This window comes from Miscanthus floridulus, chromosome 9 (genome assembly GCF_019320115.1).
Source record: "Miscanthus floridulus cultivar M001 chromosome 9, ASM1932011v1, whole genome shotgun sequence".
Classification (NCBI taxonomy): Eukaryota; Viridiplantae; Streptophyta; class Magnoliopsida; order Poales; family Poaceae; genus Miscanthus; species Miscanthus floridulus.
In genome coordinates this window covers 91197613-91214057 of record NC_089588.1, presented here as the reverse complement: position 1 = coordinate 91214057, position 16445 = coordinate 91197613, and the positions used below count along the sequence as shown (strand labels likewise).

General features: G+C 49.9%; 2 protein-coding genes across 2 annotated transcripts; both read right to left on the bottom strand.

The window, feature by feature from the left end:
• Window positions 1-6461: 6461 nt before the first annotated feature.
• LOC136482370 (uncharacterized) lies at window positions 6462-7735 on the bottom strand. The gene has a single exon (XM_066479584.1). The coding sequence runs from the start codon at window positions 7725-7727 to the stop codon at window positions 6891-6893; it is 837 nt and encodes a 278-aa protein (XP_066335681.1). The 5' UTR covers window positions 7728-7735; the 3' UTR covers window positions 6462-6890.
• Window positions 7736-15585: 7850 nt separating this feature from the next.
• On the bottom strand, window positions 15586-16155 carry LOC136480280 (uncharacterized). Its single transcript, XM_066477868.1, has one exon. The coding sequence runs from the start codon at window positions 16153-16155 to the stop codon at window positions 15586-15588; it is 570 nt and encodes a 189-aa protein (XP_066333965.1).
• Between the last annotated feature and the right edge of the window lie 290 nt (window positions 16156-16445).

Below are 16445 nucleotides of genomic sequence, written 5' to 3'. Positions count from 1 at the left end.
TCGTCCCCTTCGTCATCGTTGATGCGGTGGTGCACGTCGCGAGCCCGTTGCCGGGCTCCTCCGCCATCACCGTGGACTTGCTGCTCCTGCTCGAGAGTGCTCTAGAGCTGTTGTAGAAGGAGTCGATCTTGCTCGACCTTGGCTTGAAGCTCGCGAAGTTGCTCCAGGCCCGGGCGTCGAAATTGTCCAAGGGCAAGGTTCTCGTTCCGTGCTGTCGGTGGGACAATGCGTGAAGGCGTGGCATCGCCCGTTCCCTGATGAAGCGGAGTGCGGTTGTCTACCCCCTTGTCCTCGTCGCCCGTGCTTGGCATCCCAAGTCCGACATGGAAGCACTCACGAGTGGGATCGTAAGTATCTTCATCGTCGAAATCGGAATAGCCAAAGCAATAGTCACTTGCGGCCAAGAAGCGGCGCATGGTTTCGCGGTCATGGAGGTCTGAGAAATCCGCTCCGGCCCATGCCTTGTCCTCCTCCGAGGAGTCGGCGTGGGTGTGGGTCGAAGCGGTGGTGTCGAAGTTGAGAGCGAAGCGTTGGCGGTGCTCCGAGAGATCCGCGTGGGCGGAAGCGTAGGCGTAAGCATAAGAGGTGGCGGCATTTCTCAACCCGAAGGGGTATGGAGATAGTGCCATCGCCAGGCTCTGCTCCGCCGGAGTTGGCTCCTCAGGGAGTGGTGGATCAGAGCTTGATGTCGGGGCGTCGCCGGGTGCCACCGGCGTTTTTCTCTTGTCCAGGCTCAGGCTAGACAGGTCCCCAACCAGGGACCCTGTGCCAACAGCTGGTCGTGGGATACCGGTGGAGAGCGGCGAATCGCCCTGGATTCGCGTAGCATCGGGGTGATCTTGCTCGCGTCGTGTCCGGCAAGCGCGGCGAGAACGGCCGCCCGGGCGCCGCCTGCGCCTAGGCTGCCAGTGCGTGACGTCGTCGTTGGCAGGCGGGGCTCGGGGTGTGAGAAGTACCATGTCGTACTCGTGCCCTAGAGACATGAACTCCAGGCTCCCAAACCACACCACCGTGCCGAGACGCAGCGGTCATACGGGGTCTACCATCCGAAACTTGTTGGGATGACAAAGCTGACACGCAGAGGCCCCTACCTGGCGTGCCAACTGTCGGTGTTTTTGACCGGGGGGTCCTCAACCAACTAGTGAATTTGCTGTACGTGTTCCCGATTCCGGATGGTGATGCAAAGAGACACAAGGTTTATACTGGTTCAGGCAATTCGTGCCCTACGTCCAGTCTGGGAGATTGATCTTGTATTCCTTGCACCGAAGTGCTTGTAGTAGGGGGTTACAAGCTAGGTGAGAGAGGGTGCTAGTCCCAGGTCTCGGCGGGGAGAGATGTGGGCTGCTTGAGATGTTGCTCTCAAGCGGCAGGGAAGTGTGCGTGTTACAGGGTGTTGTTCTTCGTGAGTGCCTTCGTCCCCCTTAGAAATGGCCCAAGTCCTTTCCTTTTATAGTTTGAAGGGAGGACAAGGGTAGTACATGTGCTAACTATACGGCATCGTGCGAACAGAGGCGGCGTGTCCGAGCCCTGTAGCCTGTTCCTATGGCGACGTGGTCCGTCCTTGGAGCGCTGGGGCGACGTGCTGGTCACATCCGATCCTGTGCGTCATGGGAGCTCCAGGGCTGCCTCGGAGCGGGCGCGGCCGTCAGCGTGCGGGTTGCTATGGATTGTCTGCGCGCGAGGTCGAGGCTCGGTTGGTGCCGAGGTTGGACCACGGTGGGGGGTCTCGACAGACGTGAATCCCGAGATAGCCGAGACCCTGGTGTAGAGTGCCGAGGCCCGGAGGGAGCGGTTGATCTGGTATACTGGTTCGGAGGCGATGATGACCCGAGCCAGACTTCCCATGCCGCGTTGTCTTTAGGGCGGGGATTGCGGGGCACAGTGCGGTGCGAGCGCTGATCGTGGGCACAGCGCCAGAATACAGTGGCCGGTAATCCCCGCCGTGCCCCGTCTCAGCCGGTATGGCGCTGATGCGACCTCATGTCCCGTCGGCCACTCCGCGGTGTCGAGCCGTCGTCCGGCTAAGATTACAGGAGTGGTTGACGCATTAATGGGACATGACATGCTGTCGGGAAGACTGGTCGAGGCGAGAGCGATGGGTTGTTGACAAGCTGGCCTCGAGCGATACGGAGAATAGCTGTCTCATTCGAGGTTGTACGTACGGGGCCTCGGGCGAGACGGAGATTGGGCTCCTTGCCGAGGCCTCCCGTGAGAGGCCTCGCGCGAGGCGGAGATTGCGTCAGGACGCCGAGACCTCCCGTGCGAGGCCTGAGGCGAGGCGGGGAGCCTGGTGGGCTCGGACGGGGCTGGTGATGAGCCCATGTCTTACCCTCTATCTTTGTTGTCGATGGGATTTAAGTGACCCTTTTTGGTGTACGCTCGGGGTACCCCGTTTTATGGTACCCAACACTACTTTTTGACTAGTTTTGGCTTCAAAAGCCGTTTTCATATGCGAGTGTTTGGCAGGGCTTCTCCAAAAAGCCACAAGTAAAGCCCCTCTAGAAGCAGTCCCAAAGAGGCATGTGATGCTCACTTTCTCTATATCCGGCAACATTGTCTGGTCCATAATTAGGGTTTAAAGTTTTGGGCTTTGGGTTCTAGCGACCCTCTCTCAAATCCCTCAATTTGGTAGTAGTGGCCGCTACTAGCCCCAGGAGATGAAGGAATCGATCGATTGGGTGGAAAAAGGGTGGGAGTGGAATGACTTAGATGCATTAGCGCAATAGCATGATCCGCGAGAGATGAAGGAGGATGGGGGTGGGATCATAGACCCATGACATTGTGAAAAATAAATCCTTGAGGCCAAGGAGGAAGGGGTGATGGCAGAGTTCTTGAAATGGCATGTGAGGTTAGAGGCAAGCAAGCTGTAGGGGCCATGTTGCCGGCAAGCGGTCGGAGCTGTGGTTTGGACGCGTCGACGGGCAAAAGATGACTTGGATTGTTGTTATTGTCTGACTTAAATTAATCTAAGGTCATTCCTCTCTTCACCTAATGGGTGGGAAAACGATGTTTTCTGGTCCTAGAATACACAATTGTTTCCTGCACTGACCCACCCCCCCCCCCCCCCCCCCCCCCCCCCTTCCCACCCCCCCCCCCCCCCCCCCCCCCCCCACCCCCCCCCCCCCCCCCCCCCCCCCCCCCCCCCCCCCCCCCCCCCCCCCCCCCATTCATTCCTATTCACTTAAGGCTTGTCTGGATACACTCGTATCTATCTCAATCCTTTTGTCTTGGAGTGGATTAAGATGAAATTAAACCAAGTTTCACTCTAATTCACTCCCATCACACATGGATTGAGATGAATACGGATACATCCAAACAAGACCTTAAGAAGTCAAGAGGCATGTGTCCTAGGTTCAAAACGATAACAGACATGTGCTCCTCACTTTGTGATGTGCTTTTATGTTACAAGGATGAACTTAATTTCTTTCCCAAGGGTTCCTACTTCCAAATTGACGGTATAGCCTGTGCAATCATCCTGGACCACACAGTCAGAAACGAAATCTGCAAACACATGAAGAATTGTATTTCTGCACTCCATGGTGTCCCATTTTGTGCTCCTTCGAGCTCCATCAAATGCATCAAGAATAAGAACATTATATTCATCTGGATGTAAATTACTGAGCTACTAAAAGCCTATAATAAACTGACGGGAAGACAAGAAGCCTATCAAACCTGGCGCAAGAGTCGCCTGCAATACTTTATTTACATTAATTGACTTGATCAAGCCTTAGCTCGAGACATTTTGCTTTGATCTCACAGTGCGCTGCATGCGCTAACCATAAAACTTAAGATGGTAGAAAAATACGGATAACCCACTCATATTTCAAAAAAAAAAGAAAGACATAAACCTAAGTTGATGGGGAAAAAAGTATGGACAATTCACTCCGTAATTAACCAAGAATGACAATTGACAACAAATAAATCAAACCTTTTGACTGTTGAATAAAGAACGACTGGCTTCACTACCAGCCAACAAGTAGCACAAAACCAGGAGTAGATTAATCGACTTCATCTGTGGTTGGTATCTGACTGCTCAATCAACAACAGGTCCATTTCATGATTGATGCAATCTGATAAACTGGCGGTTTGGCAAGCACCCATCATATCCAAGTGTTGCTAATGAATGCGTCTATTAGGAAAGTAGAGCATGTGCAACAACAGTAAACCTTCATCTGCAATACAATATCAGCTTTGAGTCCCAAGCAAGTTGGGTACGATAGAGATAGAACCTAACATGAGGACCACCAACTGAAAGAAACATATGGATCTATACTTGAAAAGGCAGGAAAATGTCAGCTTTGTACAACTCAGATACCAGAAGAGACATTTCTCAGGAAAAATAGAGTTGAAAAGAATTACACTCAAAATATTTGTTTTTAGGAATGTTTTGAAGCCCAAGACCAGGAGAACATCTCGTGCATTTCCGTAATCAAAAGACCCAAAACTCATCCAGCTCCTACAAAAAGAATTTTTTGTTGCCAATATTATGCCAGGTGCGCAGCTCCTAATTCATGCAAGATGTTCTTTTAAGGAATTTCTCGTGCTTAATGCTAATAAAGCCTCTTGAAATTGTTCGATCTTTGTGATGATGATGCTCATACCTTTCCTTGTGATGATGATGCTCATACCTTACCTGGATACAAGTGAGATAGATGATCAGTAATGCCCACTGCCTTGTAAAGATAAGAAGCATACTACTCGCCCACTGTCCATTTCTCATACATCCGCTGTCTGATTTTGATTGGGATTAGCTATCATTTCAAACAATCAATACAACAAATGAATAACCAAGTTCTCATATAAACAAACAATGAATTAAATATACAAATAACTAAACAGTCCACATCTTGGCTGCTGGGCACAGGCACTGTGGCTCACTTGGATCCCCCCCTCCTGAAGGCTTTCTCACAAAGATCTGGTGGAAATTCATTGTGCAAGCCAACCAGATTTACCAGAGAAAGCCTTCAAGGGAGAGAGGGACCAAGAGAGCCATGCCATTTGTCACTCTTAGCTCTAGGTTTACAGTTCAGACAACATTGGAGTTGTAGGCACAAGGGATCATTGACAGAACTTAGTGAACATTTATATAGTGTTCAGAACCAACTATATATGCATGATGCAGTTAACACATACTATTAAACTAATCTGATCAAGACAGGCAACAACTGAGGTATAATTAAAACAATAAGGTGCTACTGCATTGTAGACAGGTAAGATAAACATAGGCTCAACCACCTAGAAAGAGACCAGATACTTTACCATAGTGGAACTAACTTTTTTAAGACAACTTTTGTCCAATGGTATCTGACTGTGCCTATCAATTGGTCCAACTCATGGTTATGTTTGATTCCCATTTGCTATTTAAACACCATCTTTCATGCTTGATCACCTAGTATCACAAGGCTACAACAAATTAACCAGCTTTGTATCAAGAGAAAGCTAAATGCTCACTTTCCTGTATATATGATGTTCACCGGTCTTTATTCATAGTCTTGACACATATGCATAAGAAAAATAATAGTACATGCCAGCAGAAGTTCTTGATAAGTTGGGTAGAGCCAACAGTTTAGCCGCATCACAAGGTTCAGTAACCTCTTTGAAGATGAGTCACAATTTTTACCCATAAAGCATGCAAGCACTTCCATAATTAATCGAATTGCGAAGGAGTGGATGTGCTGCCCTAATCCAAGTAGCATACTTGGATAGCCATATGAAATGGTTTGGTGCAAGGAACTATCTTTAGTATCTTATGAATCTCACTCGCTACACAAGAATACAACCACGAGAAATCACATAGCAGATATTCATACACAGTTGAAGATGTTCTGAACCAGGCAATTCAGTTGTCGCATCTGCATAAGTTCAACCATAGTCCAGCAGTATTCACCCACAGACAGACTAAATAAAAAATGACAAGAATCACCTATTGGACAGAGATATAGAATATAGATGTCCTAAGTGACCTTTTTTTTAAGGAGTAGCCAAATTGCTTTTCCTAAAGAAGCACTAAGCGAAAGATTTACAAAGGTGTAAATATGGATCATAGTTGGTACAAGTAGTTAATTGTCAATGTCAAAATCTCTAGAGGACATCTTTTGCTGCCCAGCATATCACTGATAAAGTCAATATACTATTCTTGCAGCTACCAAATAATATTTGGCAGCACAGTGACATGAAGAAGCATATGAAAAATTGAAAACACACCATTACTTGGATTTGCTTTATTATTTAATGAGCACAAGAAGAATAGCTTGGCCAAAACCATAAAATAGTTCAGAAGGAAACAACACAGGTTTGCCACTCTTGGCTATCTAATTCAGTTATATAATGATTTTTAACAAAACAAAGGCATAAAGATACAAATAGCAAAATTCATTTGCAAAATTAAAGGATAAATCTAAAAGCAAAAAAAGCATTTGGCTAACTCCACGAAGGAAGAATATGGTCGTCATTTAATAGCATTTAAGTTTGACATTGCCACATCATTACAAACCTACTACTAGCAGATATACTCCTTTGAACTAGTTGGGTGTAGTCTCAATAAGATTCAGTGAATCACAATAAAACTGAGTATGGTTCTTGTCAACCTTTCCAAATTAGCTTCAGTATGTTGGATAACCCCTTCACGTTCTAATCAAATAATTGAGAAGTAATGATAACAAATTTAACAAATCATGAGATGAGAACCTAGAAGAGGTGTCCCTACAACCTGAAGTTCTGATTCGAAATAATCTCTTGGTGCAAACTGCAAAGGGATTCTACATTCTCCGACTTCTGGTTCGATAGTTCATTTGTTACACCACTTAAACTTATATAACATCTGATTCATGGAACTATCATCATCATGAGGTCATCCATGCAATTCCTTCAGCTTCTCTCAATATCTCTCTTCAAAAACTAAGTACCACATGTTTAAATTTTTTCACGGAAGAATGTGCTAGGCGGTGGCACCCCGCGGGCACGCACGCGTCGACGTAGAGGCTGAGCCCGCTCTGCGCCGCCCAGAGCCCGCCCACGGCGCCCGCGCAGGCGAGCCCCGCCTCGGCGACGAAGTGGGCGCCGGCCGCCGTCGTGCCCCTGGGCGCGGAGGCGGAGAGCGACGAGGCGAGGGAGGCCGCCGCCGCGGCGAGGAGGAGGAGGCGCGCGACGGCGAGCGCGTGCGCCTGGAGGTCCGAGGCCGGGAACGAGGCGGCGAGGAGGTCGGCCGCGCGGGCGAGCAGGAGGAGTGGCAGGGAGAGGAGGAGCGCGCGGAGGAGGGGAAGCGGGAGGTGGGGAGGGAGGAACGGGAACGGGAGCGGGAGCAGCGGAGGGAGGAGGAGGAGCGGCAGCAGGGGCGTGGAGGCGAGAGGGAGGAAGGCGAAGGGGAGCGCGAGGAGCAGCGGGAGGAGGCAGATGAGCGGGTGGCGGAGCAGCCGGATGAGGCGGTGGTGGAGGGAGGAGGGCGAGAGGTAGGAGACGGCGGCGACGACGAGGTGGGAGAGGGAGGCGGCGAGGAGGGAGAAAGAGAGGGCGAGGTGGCACGCGAGCAGCAGCGCCTCCGCCATTGGGGTCAGGTCAGTTGGAGCACGGCCGGGGTTCCGAGGAGGAGGAGCGGTCGATGCCGGAGTTTTGGGGCAGGGGAGCGGAGGAGGGGAGCAGGAAACAGGGCGGCGGGGAGAAGGAGCGAGAGCGCGGCGAGGAGGATGGAGAGGGCACCGGTTGCCGCCGGTATTCGGTCGTCCCGGCATGGACCCGGTTTTCTCCGGAAGCAAGTTTGCGTGAACGAACGGGTCTCAAATTCTCATCTACAGGCTGCCAGAGTGGATCTACAATTGTAAAGCATTAACAGTATTGCTGCCAAAGCATTGGAGTACAAAGCTATTCAAACAAATTCAAAAACGTTTATGCCCTGTTTGGATCAAACTATTTGGCTTAGAATTTAATATTTTCCACCACTTTTCAAATCTTAATGACATACCTACATTAAATTCAAAGGGTAAAAAATTGAAAGAGAGATAGTAAAAAATGGAAACAGAGATTTATCGCCACCTCCGCAGCCTGATCTCCTACGCTCGTCTCTCGCGAGTCTGGACACACAAAAAAACTCATTGTGGGGACCCTCCTCCCTACTGCTGTTAAGCTCTCACCGAGGACAACACTTCAATTAAGATCTAAAATGTAATGTGATTCTTGAAATAACATTCAATTCCACGAAAATATATAGGGGTTTTCTGGAATCACCTAGATTAGTCATTGGTCCCAACTCAAACTTACTTGAAAAGTTTAGCCAACTAAAGTTTGATCCTAGGTTAGTCATTAGTCCCAACTCAAATTTACGTGAAAAGTTTAGCTAACTAAAGTTTGGTCCCATGTTTTGAGTACATAAACTATTGAAAGGAGTAAAGGAGTAAATTGGACTGAACCAAATAGTAGTCCACCTTTTAATTTATCCGTTTAAATGGCCTAGGACAAAACTTTAGATGATTAAAGTTTAGTATACATTGATCCAAGAGGCATCCTTTGCAATGAATTTCATTTGCACCATTTTGTACATTTGGAAACAAAGTGTTGCTTAAATGAAGACCGAGACCCCACGTTTTGATTTCGCATCGGATATTCAGACTTACTCCCTCTGTTACAAATTATAAGTCATTCCAAGAATTATGGAGAGTCAAAGCGTCTCAGGTTTCACCAAAATTATATAGAGAATTACAAAGATTTATGTTGATAGATTATCGTCGGCAGTCCTCCGAGGGGTATCCCACGAAGGTAAATTGATCGGTAGAGGAGCGCGAGATCAAGAACAAGAAGGCAACAGAGACACACGAGTTAGACAGGTTCAGGCCGTTAGTATGACGTAATACCTTACTCATGTGGTCTGTTGGTTTGTATTAGCTATCGTATGATATGCCGTGATTTTAGAGGGGGTCCCTGCCCGCCTTGTATAGTTCGGGAGGCAGGGTTACAAGTCGGTTAGATCTAAGAGATAACCGGAAAGTAATAACTGATTACAGGAATCTTGGGATCATACATATCCTAACAGATCTCGTATTATCTTCAGGATATCTTTCCGATGTCTTGCGGAAGGCGCCGAGCAGAGCCGTGCCTCGCAAGGCTTCTTCTTGTGGGCTGGGCCTCCCCTAGGGGCGCAGCCCATGTAGTCTGTCGTGGGTATCCGGGGTCGTACACCCCACAGCTAGTCTCCGAGCGCCTTGTACCCGTTGTGCAACGCCGTCTTGAGCTTGTCCGAGCAGGTGCGAATGACGCCGAGCAGTCAAGCTCATGGTCCGACCACCATGCTGTACTGCCGAGCAGCGTGAACCATCGCCGAGCAGTGTGAACCATGGCCGAGCAGCATGACCAATCGCCGAGCAGCGTGAACCGTCGCCGAGCAGTATGAACCAAGTATAGCTTGCCATAAGGGTGTAAGGAGCTCAATTTCAGAATCGAAAATTTCTCTGCAGTGAGTCAAGTGTGCCCACTTAGAGTCCGAACAAAATTGTAGGAGTCATTCTTCCTCTGTAGGCATGCGGTCTTCGAGAAAAAATCACGCACACTCACCACGAGGTAAAGTGTGCCCACTTAGTCCCCGAGCCTGACAGCAGATGATATAGTCATGTGGTGCCAGGGTCAGAAACTAGAAGAAAAGTAGAAAACCAGTCGAGCAGGTAGCCAATCACCGGACGTGACCCAAAAAGAGACACAGCACGTTCACCGCAAGGTGAAGTGTGCCCACTTAGTCCCCGAGCCTGACAATAGGTGACAGTCACGTGGTGCCAGGGTCAAAAACAGAGAAACAACCAAAAACCAATTGGAAAAGACCACCTTTCCGTGAGCTGCTGGCGGAGTAATAGGAGTAATCCAACCGTGGAGGAAAAACTGGTGTAACAGCTGGACAGTGTCAGTTACTAAGCCTCAATAAATGGCGGAGTAGTCGGCGATATTGAGGCGAAGAGCAACTGAAGGCAGCGATAAATGAGCGCCATGGGCTACGGTTTGCGCGGAAGCCCAGGTAACGGCCCATTTGCCGCATCGGAGAAATCACAGCGGCGCAGATCGCGGGAACGGTTTCCCAAAAACCCTTGAGTCATAAAGGTGGGGAAAGTGCTTTATAATAGTACCGCCGCCGCCCATTCTCCCACCTTTGCCACTTTGCCATTTCATCTTCCATCTCAGCCACCACACCTCCAGATTCACAGCCACAAACGCTACCAACGCCAGACCGTATCGAGATCTGAGCGATGGCGCCGAAGAGGAGAGCCACGAACCCAAAGAAAACAAGCCCAAAGAAGGCAGGAAGCGGAGCCAGCCGCGACGAAGAGTGGACGCCGTCGTGTATTGGAGAAGCGGAGCTCGAAAGAATGGTGACGGCGGGCGTGCTTCCTGACCGCATCACCGGCGGATGGCGTCCAGCCATTGGTGAGCCCTTTCCAATGCCCAACACCGATGAAGTTGTAGTCTTTGAAGATTATTTCTGGCGTGGATTGGGGTTCCCTGTTCATCCTTTCTTGCGAGATCTGTTGGTATTTTGGTCCATCAGTCTATGCAATCTCTACCCCAACACTATACTACACATCTTGATCTTTATTCACTTCTGTGAGGCGTTTCTTGGGATTCTGCCACACTTCAACCTCTTTAGACATTTATTTTGGCTAAAGAAGAAAGGCGGCGGCGGCTCCAAGGTGGTCAGCGGCGTATATCTACAGCTCCGGGACGGAATGGCCAGTGATTATATCAGCGTACCACTAAACACTTCCTTGAAAGGGTGGAATGCCAAGTGGTTTTACATGAAACAGAACCACCCGACCATCCGCTGCGATGTGCACCATATCCCGGAGAACCAAAGAAGCTGGTCGGAGAGACCAAGTGTCGACATGGAGCAAGTGAAGGAGCTCCTTGACCTGATTCAAAGTGTGGAGTTGAGAGGTGAACTTGTGGCAGCAAGCTTCATAGTACGCCGTGTCCAGCCTTGCAAGGAAAGGGCCTATCCTGCTTTTGACTACAAGGGCGACGACGACGGAACCCGGGAGAGACCTGAACGGCTGTCAAGGAAAGAAGTAATAGGCCACGCCACAGAACTATTCGCCTCTAGCGCCTCATTTAGCTGGCCGAAAGAAACAAAGGCCTTCAACTGTACCAACCCGCCTCCTCAGGTAATCATCTTACCCGTCATTATTCAAATGTCGATTTGCTGAGCAGGGAACTGACTTACTTATGCAAAGATCCATTCGTAGGACAGAGCAGTATATTTTTCAGACGTGCCGAGAGCTGAATGGCCGCCAGTAGTGGATGTCTGACCAACAGAAAACCCTGAAGAAAGTCCCATCCGTATCTCATCAGAATCCAGAGATTCGGATGTTGATCATACGGCGTGTCCCCCCCCCCCCCCCCGTTATCGGAGAAATCTCAGGGAAAACGGGCAGCGGCAGACGAGCCGGCCCAGAAGAAGAGGAAAACGGCGGCGGCCGCTCTCCGCAGATCGGGCGGTATATCACTGGGCGGCGACCAGACTAGCCGTCCGCGGAGGGCCGTGGTGATGGAGTGGTCTGATGACGACGAAAATACAGTTCCCCTCCCCCAGCGTGCAAACAACTTCACGCAGAACACGCGTGGAGGAGCAACCAAGGGGAAGCGACGAAGTCCCCGAGCAGTAGGCAACGGTAGTCCCCGAGCAGTAGGCAACGGGAGTCCCTGAGCAGCAGGCAACGGGAGTCCCCGAGCAGCAGGCGACGGGAGTCCCTGAGCATCAAACGGAGCGAAACCCGATGGTACAGGCGGAGCAAACACTGGAACAACAGGTGGAGCATAGGCCAACTATAGAGGAGGACAGACCTCCACCCGATAACACGGAGGTCGACCCCATAGCCACACCCGGGGGCTCGAACAGGCCTCACCAATTCAAAAAAGCACACCGGCAGACCAAACGGTAAGTAACCTCGCATTGTTATTGTTTTGCTATTTGATCTCTGTTTTTTGGGCGATTGACCAAATGTTTGGATGCAGCGCAAAACACATGGAGGATCTAAAGTCATCCGCCCAGACTGATAAGTAGTCTCAAGCTGATCCCGAGGCGGAGGTAGCGCCTACCGCCCCCATGTCAGGGTCCCCCAGTGCTTGGGGATTGGCGGAACAAACAACAACCGCTACAGGTGGAGCTAGAGACGGTGAGGGACCGGCATCAGCAGAGGCCAGCTCGGCAACGATGCCCAAAGCAACGTCGGGTAGCGCCGGACCCTCAGGAGCTGAAACTGTAGTGGCCAGCGAGGCAGCAGAGTCTGGGTCGGTGAGACTAGGGGTGCCTGAGGAGCTAACGGTGCCCCCGGAAGGGTCGCATGTCATGCTCGGACCCACTGTCCGATCACGGAGCCCCCTTGCAGTGAGCCCTACTGCAGCGGAAGAGGAGGATGAGGAGATCGTTCGTGATGAGCCTCGAACCCAATCCGTCCGAATCCTTCACAAGCGTGGTGATGAAGTGGTAGTTGTCGAGGAAGAGGACACCCCTAGAGAAATGAAGAGGCTGAAATCCGCCCTCGGCGGAGTAGTAAAACAAATCGAGGTTGATACTGAATCCCGAAAATTCTTTGTTGTCATTGTTTGTTTCCTTCTGTCATTGTCATTGTGCATTTTTAGGGGATGACTCGAACTGCCGAGCACCGTTACCAGTTTATTAAGAGGATGGAGCCCCTCGCCGAGGAGAACAAAAAACTTAAAAAGGCGATGAACCTTTCGGAGAAGAATATTCAAAGGGCCCAGCGCGAGCGAGACCTTGCAGAGTCCAACGTGCGGGACCTAGAATACCAGAAGGGGGTCCTGTCTGGACAACTAGCGACTGCGAAAGAACAACTTCGGAGCAAGTCCGAGCAGCTGATCACTACCTCTACACAACTGAAAGATGCTTCAGAGCAATTGGAAAAGCTGCAAAAAGTCTCTGAGGAGAAAAGAGGTACGTTTGATCCACAAAAATGCCTCACATGGCCGGATACGATTACTTTTGTTGATGAATGATGTACTTGTAGAACAAGACGTGGAGCTCGGTCAGTTGCGTCAGGCCCTCGAACAACTCTGGGAGGAGAAAGCGAAGGAGACAGAGCGAGCGAACAAACTGACCAAGAAGCTGGACGGTGAGTACCCCATGGTCGGGTTTTCTGCTGAGGTTAATGTCTTCCCTGATGTAACTTCAAAATGCATGCAGACTACCGTCGGAGGGTCAAGGCACAATTCGATGTGTTGGAGCAAGACGCCCGTACCCAGAGGAACAAATTTGATGGCGTAGTTGTTGGAATTAGACCAGTGCTCGACTGCATCAAACCGGAAACTGCTCCTCATCCCGACGGCAGGCCACCTCGCCCGGATATTATCATCGAAAGATGCAAGATGGCGTGGGAAAGCTTTAAAAGCTTCAACCGCGATGCTGTTGTTTCTGCCGCTACCCACGCCCTTGCTGTTGTCCGATCCCACTATCCAGACACTGACCTAGAGGCGATAGGGGGCGGGTACGCCGAAGGGCTAAGCGAAGCGGAGACCCAGCGGCTTGAAGACGAGGCGGAGGACGTGGCGAAAAAGTTGGCCGGCGATATATACCTGTTTAGAGAGAATGATGGTAGTGGCGAAGCATAATGATCTCCTCGGTGGACATCATCTGTAATATCTTGACAGTATGGTTAGAAAGCGCGAAAGCGCAAGAAACAAATACTTATCAAATATTTGTCATTAAGTGCTTGTATATACAATATATGCAGTTTGCTTATAATTTGGTGAAATAATCTTCGAAGTTTCAAACCGGACGCGGTTATGCGTAGTTCAAGTAACATCCGACCAGTGGGTCTGCTGCTGGTCCCTATGGCCTTGGCCAGCCCATAGTCCATAACGTCGAGCGCGGAGCCCGTGCACGTGTAGGAGAAAATTGGTGGCTGAGTTTTTTTCCATAAAGAACAGCGCTGAACGTGTTCTGGTCGGCTGTTGTGAAACGAACTTAGAGATAAAGGCAACACAAGCGACGTCCGAGCAATGTATTCTATGTTGAACTCTCAGCCTTGGCTGACCCATAATCCATAACGTCGAGCGCGGAGCCCGTAGACATGTAGGAAAAACAGGTGTGACCAAAGGACCACAGCCGACCACCCATAACGCAGAGCGCGGAGCCCGTAGCACGTGTAGGGAGAAATCGAAGACTGGGTCTTCTCCGAAGAGAACAAAGAAAAAATGTTACTCTCCGATCAAAGAATGTTTTCGCTATATGGAAAACATGCTCTGCGATTTGGAAAAATCGAGTTTGGCGATTTAGAAAAAACGTGGTTGGTATTTTGGAGAAATCGTGTTTGGCGTTTTGGAGAAATTGTGTTCGGTGTTTTGGAGAAATCGTGTTCGGCGTTTTGGAGAAATCGTGTTTGGCGTTTTAGAGAAATCGTTCAGCGATTTTGGAGATTTGGAGAACTTTATTCGGCGAAATCGTGGTCGGCGATTTGGAGAAATCGTTCGGTGATTTTGGAGATCGTTATGGAGTATCGTAATGCTTCAGTGACCGTACGTGGAGATCGAAAGTTAAAGGGGAAAAAATGGAGACAAATTATGGAGACCAAAACTTTATTCATCATAAAATGGAGAGTACATATCTGGAGTGTTTCAAGGGTAGAAACGTATAAGGTGCTCGATGTGCCATGAGTTTGGAACATTAATCCCATCTAGGTCACATAAGCGATAAGATCCTAGTCGGGTGACCTCTTTGACGACGTAGGGCCCTTCCCAAGGGGAAGAAAGCTTGTGCAACCCTTCGGTCTTTTGTTTTCTGCGGAGAACGAGATCGCCGACAGTGAATGAACGACCTTTTACGTTGCAGTTATAGTACCTTCGCAGATCTTCTAGATATTTGGCTGTGCGGACGCAGGTGATCAGGCATTCTTCCTCGGCCCGGTCAATGTCCTCTGTCCGAACAGCCGTGGCCTGCTCTTCAACATAATTTTCCACCCTGGGTGCTCGGAAGGCAACATCTGCTGGTAGTATGGCCTCAGAGCCGTAGACCAAAAAATATGGAGACACACTGGTACTGTGACTAGCTTGAGTGCGCAGTCCCCAGACCACAGCCGGTAGCTCTTTGAGCCATCTGCCCAGATGCTTTTCTTCTTTCTGATATAGCCTCTTTTTGAGGGCGTCAAGGATCATACCATTAGCCCGCTCAACCTGGCCATTAGCTCTAGGATGAGCAATGGAAACGTATTTAACGGAGATGCACCGGTCTTCACAGAAGTCCCAAAAATGATGGCCGGTAAACGTGGTTCCGAGGTCGGTGATAATGCTGTTCGGGAGACCGAACCTGTGTATGATATCTTCAAAGAGGTCGACTGCTTTCTTTGCAGTAGCTAAAACGAGTGGTTTGTACTCGATCCACTTTGAGAATTTATCAATGGCGACGTATACATACCTGAAACCTCTTGGCGCTGGCTTGAAGGGCCCAATCATGTCCAGTCCCTAGCATGCGAAAGGCCAAGAAGCTGGGATGGTCTGCAATTCCTGCATCGGTACGTGTATTTGCTTGGCGAAGAACTGACATCCTTCACAGCGCCGGACGAGGTCTTCTACGTCGGAGATGGCCGGCCAGTAGAAGCCAGCTCAGAAAGCTTTGCCAACCAGGTTTCTCGAGGCCGCGTGATTGCCACAGGAACCAGAATGAATTTCGTGAAGTAGCTTCACTCCTTCGTCTTGAGGGACGCACTTCTGCAATACCCCTTCCTTGGCACTCTTCCTCATCAAGTTACCGTCTACCAACACATAATGCTTACTTCGGCGGATTAGGCGTTTGGTGTCAGTCTTGTCGGCGGGTAGTTCAGAGTTGGTGAGGTACTTGATGAATTGCTCCTTCCAATCAGCGACCGGCGAAGGCACCGCAAGTAACAACTGCTCCACAGGGGGAACCTCCTCAACTTCCTTTTCTTCTTTAATGGATGGCACCAGGAGATCTTGCACGAAGACCCCCGGTGGAACCGCGGCACAAGACGAACCTATTTTTGAGAGCTGGTCAGCTGGTTGATTTTGATCTCGTACCATGTGGTGGTACTCGATATCATAGAACTTCCCTTCAAGCTTCTTGATTTCGGCGCAGTATGCGTCCATCTTCTCACTGGAACAGGACCAGTCTTTGTTGAGCTGGTCGATAACCAACGCGGAGTCTCCGTACACCATGAGGCGTTTGACGCCGAGCGCGACGGCTATACGAAGACCATGGAGACATGCTTCATATTCCGCGGCGTTGTTGGAGGCCGGGAAGTGTATCCGAAGAATGTAATGTAGCTTATCCTTGGTCGGCATAACGAATAGAATGCCCGCACCAGCACCGTTGACGTTAAGGGTGCCGTCAAAGTACATCACCCAGTGCTCGGGGCAAGCGGTGGCGATGGGCTCTTGGATCTCGGTCTATTCAGCGACGAAGTCAGCGAGCGCCTGTGACTTAATGGTAGGTCTGCTTCTGAATT